The sequence below is a fragment of the Melozone crissalis genome, unplaced genomic scaffold (genome assembly GCF_028551555.1).
Source record: "Melozone crissalis strain CALT ecotype California unplaced genomic scaffold, PUWL_Pcris_2 ptg000019l_1, whole genome shotgun sequence".
Classification (NCBI taxonomy): Eukaryota; Metazoa; Chordata; class Aves; order Passeriformes; family Passerellidae; genus Melozone; species Melozone crissalis.
This window is the reverse complement of record NW_026535797.1, coordinates 18,877,930-18,887,222: the sequence shown is the minus strand read 5'-3', so window position 1 is coordinate 18,887,222 and position 9,293 is coordinate 18,877,930. Positions and strand designations below refer to the sequence as shown.

Sequence of the window (9,293 nt, the reverse complement as noted above, 5' to 3'; positions counted from 1 at the left end):
CAGAAGGTCAGATTTTAAGGCCCATGGAAATCTTCTCTTCCCACCTCCTTCATGGCAGAAGCCAGAAACTTCTCCCCATGATTCCTGTACTTGAGGTCAAAGCACTTGCATCGAAGGAATTGCCCAATTATTCCAATGGTTACAATACCTTTATCATTAGGGATCATTTGCTACACTGAAGAGCCATCAAGTTCTGTGCTTTGATCATCATCTTACTCAATTTTTCTCTCCATGCTTGTTCAAACAAAATGGATACTATAAGGGGTTTGGGTTTTTCTGTTTTTTTATAGAAACACTTTATTGCTGCAGTCAATAACCCTGTGTATCACACACAAATAACCAATTACAGTTTAAGAAACTAAAAATAATTCTGCAAGTGGTAATACCAAGAAAACAAACATACATGAAAGGATACAAAACTATACATTAACTTACTAGAAATTTAATAACTAAAAAATTCTGCAGAAGTATGAAGTGTCTTGTATAAACGTTATACAACACATGCCAGTGTAAAGTTCTTCAACATTATACAGTCACCTATCTACAAATGTTTTACCTAAATACAAGATTAGCTGCAATTTTTAAACAGTTATCTTCTATACAAAGACAAGTGCTTTCAGTACTTCATTGGAATATACAGACACCGCAATATCTCAAAACTAAAAAATAATCACAAAATAAAAGGTCCCATTTGGAAATTTTCTTAGTGTATCTAATACAACACTAAGGAAATCCAGCCAGCAATATCCTTGCTTTTGTATTTACCCTTTTTGACCCATATCTGAGAGGGACCCAACCCAAGTCACTGACCTCCCCCCTTTCATTGCTGGCCAGTCTCCAGAGCAGACCACACCAGAAATCTGTATCTTAACACACATCAGCTTTAGGAGAAATGTGGACCTGGTTCCTACTTTGCAATAGATACATATTCTGCCACACACAGGGCAGAAGCAACCAGCTCCTGTGCACGGTGCTTGATCCATGCATCACTTCCAAGGTTTCCCACCATGGAGTGGCAGGCCAAGCAGCCCCCTTCCTTACAGCACCAAGTGGGCCTCGTGCTCTATCAGTACAGAGGCTTGGCTTGAACAGAGTTATGACTGCTTGCCAGCAACTCCCAGGTACAGCACAGAGGCCCAGCTCTTCTCTAACCCTTCACAGGCTCATTCAGTCTTCACTGAATGCCTCCTTGCTGAAGCAAAGCCAATCTCAGTGACACTCAACCAGAGGGAGCTGTCCCAGGGTCTGGCCATCTCTTCAGAGCACATTTTAAACACCACCCTCACTCCCAAAACACAGGCTTACAGCTGAAAAAAGTCCTGAGAATCCACAGGAATTTAGTATCTCATCAGCTCTTACACAGGATCAACCTTCTGCAGCACACACCTGTATTTCTAACATCATGCAAGCTCATGACCTGGCAGATTCAAACGTGACACAGCAGGGGAATTTCCTTGGCCCAGATGGTGTCTTTTTGAACAGGAGTGCTGTCAATAGAATGGGGTCAGTTATCAGGGGTATTGAACATATCAGCACAGGCTCTGGCAACCTAGGGAAGGGACTGTAGTACATGGCATTAAGCCTCTGCTCCCTCCTACTTAAATTCTGGTCTCAGGAAAGTCTCACAGTAACCCAAGCTAACTTTGGCCAAGGTACAAGGACCAGGCTTCTATTTCAGTCATTTCAAAAGCTGCCAGAAGGAAGTACTGGAAAGCCTGATCTAACAGGGGGTGATTGTTCCCCTTACTGACATCTGAATGGAAAGGGCATACCTCACCTGAGCTGGCATCAGTGCCTCACAGCTGGAAGCTGAAAAAAGTCAATAGTATTTTCTTGAGGAGAAAGAAGAAAAAAGCACCATTCAGCCTTCTCAAACATTTCATGGCACCATGTAGAAGCAGAGAACTGCATCTCCAGAAGCCCAACATTAACACCAAGGAAGAATCAACATGAGAAGTGTCACCAGCATAAATGAAACCCCCAACAGATGGATCTCTTCTGCAGCCTTTCCTGGTATGAGCATTCCTAAGCCGTATAAAGAGTTTAAATAATTTGTCTTAATTTTCATTCCAAAAAGATCTGTTGGGAGAGGGAATTGTTAGCAGCAACACTGGCTAAAACATTTTCATTCACAAGTATTTTTCCCCAAGTGATTTCGCTGGACATGATTTTTCTTCACAAGTTGAGATACTCAGGGGCACAGCAAAAACCTTCAGTACCCTGAATACACTGAACATTACCTGGCACACTCCACATGCAGCTTCCAAAACACTGCATGAGATTTTGCAATGTTTCACCTAGAATCATGTACAACAGTGGCTGAAGCAGAACCAGCGAGTTGTGGTGGGCTGAATCGGCCATGTCAGAACATTGCTCACAGCAGAGCTGCTCAGGTGAGCTGGGAACAGCCAGGTTTCATCCAGGACTTGTCCATCTTCATTGTATCAGCCATGTCAGAACATTGCTCACAGCAGAGCTGCTCAGGTGAGCTGGGAACAGCCAGGTTTCATCCAGGACTTGTCCATCTTCCTTTCCCCGCCGGCCGTAGCCGGGGTGAGCACACGCACAGCACCGCTCGGCAGCTGAGCCTGCGCCTCTCGCAGCTGTAACGTGAGCATCTCACAGACAGGCAGGCCCGTGCACTTGGGCATTTCTGAAGGACATCATGAAGGTGTGCAAGACCTGATACTTAACCCACCTGAGTTTATCTAGTGAATCTTTCACAGAACAAAACAGAAAACAAAACGAGACAGCGTATTATCTGGGTTCTCAAAACAGAAGAGGATCACCCACAGCAGAGTTCAGGAAAGGTCTTGAGTAATTGCACTTTGAATTATGGCAGGCATAGGCAACAAACTCTGCATGTGTATGGTCACAAAGACTGCCCTGATACTAGCAGGGTATGCAGGGTTTGTCTGCCTGTATCACTTAAGCGTGGGACATCCTGACAGCTAGTACAGTACACAAATCCATGCCAGTGCAGCTTTACCAGGACTGCCCAGAGGTCTGGATGTTTTAACACATCTCAAGAACAAGGTACCACGTTGTTCATGGAGATCACAGACAGTAAGCTTCAAGCATGAAGTGACAGAGGCACATGTGCTTTTCCTCTAACAGCTTCTAGAAACCACTGGGATGAGTGTTCTCTTACCAGAGTCCCTTCTCTGCCTTCTATTAAAATATTGATTTAGAAATAAATTAATATTACATTTTAAGGAAAAAATCCCTGATCTCTTACTGTTATATTTTAAGAAGTCTTAAAGCAGCTGCTTTTACTATGAAAAAATGTACCCAAAGTTGTACTTCAAAAAATACTAAGTGAAACTTGAACTAGAGCTAAGAATTTAGTTCACTATCTCAACAAGTAAACAGAAACTTTTACCTGAGAAGTCCAGGCAACTCCTACTAAAACCAGCCATATTATCATCATTGACTTGACAGAGATGTAGACAGGGCTCAGGTAGGGAAAGTCAGCTTTCAAATGCAGAGGCCTCATGTGCTGACTTTTCATGGGGCTTTGTTTCTGCTCTAGTCACACTGAGACTTTGGTTAAATGAGGGCTTAAAGCTGGACAGTGGTGCAGTGAAACACACTGGACAAACAAATCAACTGCAGACACCCCAGGCTTTGGGCAACTAAAAGCCTTGCAAACAGATTTTAAAGCTGTCCCTCTCTTTGCATGAAAGCTGACTGATTAAAAAGCCAGTCCCAAATTCAAAAGCACAGATATATACTATTCTCTGACCACACAGTGCATCACATCAAGCAGGTATTTCTAAATTTATCCACTTAATGTGATATTTACTTGCTAGACTTGTATGTCAGCATCTCCTCTGACAACATCAAATTCTTGGGTAATTCACACATGACACAGCATTAAAGAAAGAAAACCAGTTTCAGCTGTATTGACTAAGTCTCCTTTTTTCTGTAACAGCTCACATTTTTATCAATATAGCAACAAAACCTTTGCCAATGGTTTGGAATGAAAGCTACTTCAGGTATATATGAGCAGGTATGTTGATGGTCTGACCTGTTGGGGAAAAAAAAAATCAAAACCAATCCCCAAAACAGAACACTGAAACCACTGAAAACAAACATTGTACACATCCACTACTCCTCATACACAAGTCACAAGTGCAATATCCTTTGAAGAAAATTGCTCCTCAAAGTAATCCCAAAGAGGCAGAATTTTTTAGTGTTACGTTTAGTGAGATAATGTGGGCGTGTGTGGGAAATCACAGGCTGAAATTTAATTTTTTTTTCATAAGGCAAGAGGTTTATGTTTCAGAAGAATAAATGGGGTAAAGAATTAAGAAATGTTTCAAAAATGACACATTCTTTCAAGTTTCATTCTCATTTGACATACATATCACAAAATAAACATTTTTAAAAGTGCTATATGCTTTGTAAGTCTCATCGCAATATGTAAAGCAAAATTTTACACCTGCTGCTTGAGACACAATGTTAGTGGCAGTGTTAGTGGTAGATTAGACTCCCTCTCATTTCTCTCACTGTCTGGGACAACCTCCTTCATCACACATAAAGAACAGACCAACCAACCAACCAACCCCACAATACACATCCTCCAGAATCCCTTCAGAATCATCTTCTAAAGTAACAGACTCCATGAAGTTGGTGACAGCTCGCTAGCGGCTTCCTTGGTACCAAACCCAAGGCTCATTCTACCCTGTGAATACCTCATCCTCTGGCTCTTTGATCAGCCAGTATGAGACACAAAATGTTGAGAGGTATGCAACCATGATGACATTGACAGATATGCCTAAGGGATTTTTAAAAATTCCAACAAAAAAACAAATGTAAAAAATTCATCCGCCAGCCCTCAGCTGTTTGCTGATGTTAAAAAGGTAGAGCAGTTTGCAGTAAACAATGATATTCAAATCTTCAAGGACATATGGAAATACCCCTTCCAGCTAGCAATCAGACATGAAGGATTTCTGCAGCACAGTCTTCTGGCTCTGTGTAATGTGAAGAGTTTGTGTCTGAATGGTGAACCCCAAACATTTCTTTGCTTTCAAAGTTTGGCTCCATTAGTGCAGGTTTTTCAAAAATATTCTTTTTGCTAGTTTCTGGACAGTTTTGTACATATATTACTCGGTTATAAGCTTTAAGTCTCTTCCACAGCTGTACGTACACCTTGCATTGTACATACATGAACAGAAGTCCTCCAGTGAAACCAATAGCCACAACTACCAGCTTAGTCCAAAATGGCCACTCTAGAATACCTGGAAGCAAAAAAATAAAAAGAAGAATTACATTCATCTCAGAAACTGCCAGTCAAACAGCAGGTCCTGGAAATTATCCTATCACCTCTCCAGGAGGGTGTTTTTATAGAGGTCATGTTGGGTTTCCAAACTTTATGTAAGTAGCTTAATTTACTACAGCCAAACTTTCTTAAGCTGGACTAAACTGGATCTTTCAAAAATGTACCGTAAGGAAACTGTCACAGAGTTTGGGTCATGCCAGCTATTCTTATTTTGCAATTTTTCCTGTCTGGCTTTTTTTTTCTTCTTCAAGTCAAACACACAGACTTCTGCTTCATGTATCACATTCTTCTCCACCAGAGAAAAAACCAAAACAAGTGATTTTCTGTGTTTGAGCCTTGATGCAGTACAATCACAGAGTCAAGGCAACCACCATTAATATACTTAGGTCCTTTTACACCTGTTTTTAAACAAAGACTGGATCCAGTTATGAAAGGGATTCTATGGCATGGTTTCCTCTTCATAGCAGAGATTCAACCCAGTGACCCAACAAGTCTGTTCCACTCTGTGATCACACAGCACATGGAGATATAAAGGAATTATTGTTACCATATAGCTTGACATGTTTGTTATGCAGACGAGGAAAATTTTATCTGCATCACACTCAGTAACTTGTATCTGAACTAGAGTATCTCTGATACAAACTGCAAGTGCTGGAGATGCTGAAGCATTCCAAGCTTACCCTCTGTCCTTAAAAACTGACACCATCACTTTGCCCAAATTTGTCTAACTTGAATATTTAGACAGGGGATCTTGTTACATTTCTATTAACCACTTTTAAATTAAAAACTATTCATTTAATACATATTCTTACATAGCTCCTGTATTCATCCAGCCTCTTTAAAATAAGTGCCATCACAAGATGGATATGAAACTACGCTGAATCAATCATTATCAGGTTTTTTCAGAGAATAAAATCATATCTTTCCAACTCTTCAAAATCTTAACCAAGATACAGGGCTGGTGTGGTTTTGGAAAGGCATAGCAGTGAGGGAAGAATTAAAATATTTTAGTCCCAAAATACAAAGGGCATTGCAGCTCTGTTACTGATGAAATCTCACTTGTGATTCATATCTGACCCTCTCATTCAAAGATGAGCTGTCTGATGCTGTCTGTAGGCAGCGACAGCACGTGCTTGCCCCTGTGTGGACATGAATATATATCCACACACACTTCCTGCACCCCTCAGCTCATTACAGCACTCCCTGGATTTAGAATCCAAATGAAAGGAGAAAAGAAAGCAGTATAATATGGACCAAATATTCACAATATTCCTCCTAGTTATGTTCATCTAATATATTTACAGGAAAAAATAACCTTTGAAAACATATCATTTTCATTATCATATGGAAACCTTACTCTTTTCAAAGGCCAAGAATGTTCACTGCTCATGGAAGAAATGGGGTTGGATGGAACAGAAACTAAGAGATTTCACTGAAAGCAGCTTCCTGACTGAAGTCGTGAACAATGCAGCTATAGTCTAAATGAGAAATGAGAGGATAACTTTTTTATTTCAAGTGATTCTGCTTTGAAGAGACTGTAACAACTCTGTGGATTTACAGGTTTATCAGTGCTCAACCACCTCCCCAAAGGACACTGTTCAATTCCCAGCAGAACAATTTCCACCTGCATGTCTAGTTGGCATGCAGTGCTCTGTAAGCAAGGACCACTTGCCTTCTAACAGCTTCCATCCATTCTACCCCACCTTCAGGCTCAGCTGCCCGAGGAACAGTTTTGTGACAGCTGCAAATCTGCAGCTCAGCATACCTGAGTAAACACATTTCAGCTTGGCATGTTTACCGACTGAAGACAAACCTGTACTGGCATACTAAAGAAAACCTTCTAAGGTACCTGTGGACTGGGGTGGCAGCCCTTGATAAGATTGCAAGCATCTTATCTCATTTGTGCAAATTGGAGTCCTAATACTCAACTTGAATTTCTTCTGCTTCAAGTGCAATCATTCATGAAAGTTTTCCCAGCCTAACATGGCTCTCGCTGATGACTAACCCACCCCACAGATGACTGGGCAGAAAGAAAACCCTGTTGATTTACCTCAAAGATTTGAATTTAGGTTCCTCTTACTTCCTCTCTTTTTTAAAACTGTTCCAGTTTTGCCCAGTTTAAAGGTAGCCATAGCTACAAACAAATGCTTATATCCTTATCTGCAAATTTAGACCTAAATTTGCTGAGGCGGTGCAACTTTGTGTCTGGCTACAGTGGCTTAGCTCACATATCCATGCATTTCACAACTACTAACTAAATTGACCCGAAATAGATTTTAAAAGTACCCATGGATTAATTCACTGGTTAATTTACTGATTTAGCTAAATAATTTTAGAACTCTGCTTTTAAACCAAACCAATACCAGGGTAAAGCTGACTGGTTTAAGTTTAACACTTAAGTTCCACATCCTCTCTGCAATCAGGATAAAGAATTATTCCAAGAGAATAAGTGGGAAGATAAGCAAGTAACATACCGGTAGTTTGTCCCTGTTTAATCTCTTCAGCAGTCCTGTCTATCAGGACATAGAGAGACCACACAACGCAGGTGATGGCAATGATATGGAATGTTACAGAGCACATGATCTTCCTCCTCTCGCTGGCTGTCATCTGCAGCTTCTCCCACTGGCAAGAAACCAGGAACCAGAGCAAGAGATTAGGAGTTTATTGTAGTTACTAGAGAGTATGAAAAGAGAATGTTGATGAGAACAAAAACCAGGCAGGAGACCAGTTTCCTCCTAACAGGGATTGTACAAGTCAGATGGCATCATTGCTTTGGTCACAGCACATGTGTGAGGGCTGGCAGCTCACCCTGCTGTGACAGGAGCCATCCTGGTGCCAGAGGGGACTCAGTGCTCAGCTCCCACCCTGTGCCTCAGCACAATGCCATCACACCCTCTTTACCCACACAGGGCCCCGAGCAGGGCTGCTCCTTCCTGGGTACCCCCAGCTGAGCTGAGCATCTCCAGTGGGAGTGGTACCCTTGCTCAGGGAGGCATTCAACAGAACAATGGAAGTGGCACAGGATTCAGGGTGTGTAAAGACACCTCAGGCTGAGCTCTCAGAGTCCCATGGCTGTTCAGCTCTCACCTCCTCCTCTGGGGGTTTCATTTAATCTCCACTTGTATTTAACACCACTTATAGCAGTGACACTCACACTTTATTTTCAGTGTTTCAAGTGCACTTCAATACATATGCCCATAGAATATACAGAATGGGAGTGAGAGGTTTTCCAAGTGAGAGGATGCAGCAAATTAAATCCCGAGTTCTGCATCTATCAATAATGCTTATATAGCCCAAAACAAAACCACAAAATCAGGTCAATGTACTTTCAGAAAGATACAAGGTAACCAGGCAATTATTATAGATGCTTCTAATATGTCAGACATACCTGGGACACCCAGAAGCTGTGTTTTAAATTTCTTTTCTGTAATTCTGCCTATGTATATGATGAAAGTTTTTGCATGTGGGACACACATCCTTCAGCATATCTGATTGGAAGAGAGTTATGACAGGCTTTTCTCACACTTTCACAAAATACATGCTGGGACATATAAACGTCTCATGCATAAAAAGGCGCATCTGATGTCTTGTAGAATAATTTGTAGAAAAATAGGACTTCAAAAAGGAAGCATAATGTGGAAGGGGGTGAGGATGAACTGACTGGTTTGACTGAAATCATCCATTATGTTGAATTATTGCTTCCACTGCCACAAAAACAAGAATGGTTGAAACATGAGACAGAGACTTTGTGATCATCTCTGCGCTGCCAACAGACACAGCTCTTTGTCCAGCCCAAGCCACATTTCCAGTTATGTGGGCATCCAACCTCATCACGGCAAAATAATTGAGTACTTCCAGGAGTTACATGCTAGAGTTGTTGTACTAGAAAGCTATATTTTCCAGTCATTTTAGAAAAAGATTGGACAAAACACTCCCTTTGCATTTTGTATTTAAAACAAAAAATTGCTTTTGCTTCTATAAAAAGGTGTTGCCTTTCGAAAGGAAGTAC

General features: G+C 41.2%; 1 protein-coding gene across 2 annotated transcripts in view; it reads right to left on the bottom strand.

Annotated features, from left to right (window-relative positions):
* Positions 1-422: 422 nt before the first annotated feature.
* The window catches only part of MARCHF8 (membrane associated ring-CH-type finger 8), an 88,982-nt gene continuing 80,111 nt past the window's right edge, over positions 423-9,293 (bottom strand). For both annotated transcript variants that reach the window (XM_054277258.1, XM_054277259.1), the window contains 2 exons: positions 7,759-7,906; positions 423-5,243 (listed from right to left, as the gene is read on the bottom strand). In XM_054277258.1, coding sequence (XP_054133233.1) covers positions 4,939-5,243; positions 7,759-7,906 — 453 coding nt within the window. In that variant the 3' untranslated portion in view covers positions 423-4,938. The remainder of the gene's footprint in view (positions 5,244-7,758; positions 7,907-9,293) is intronic.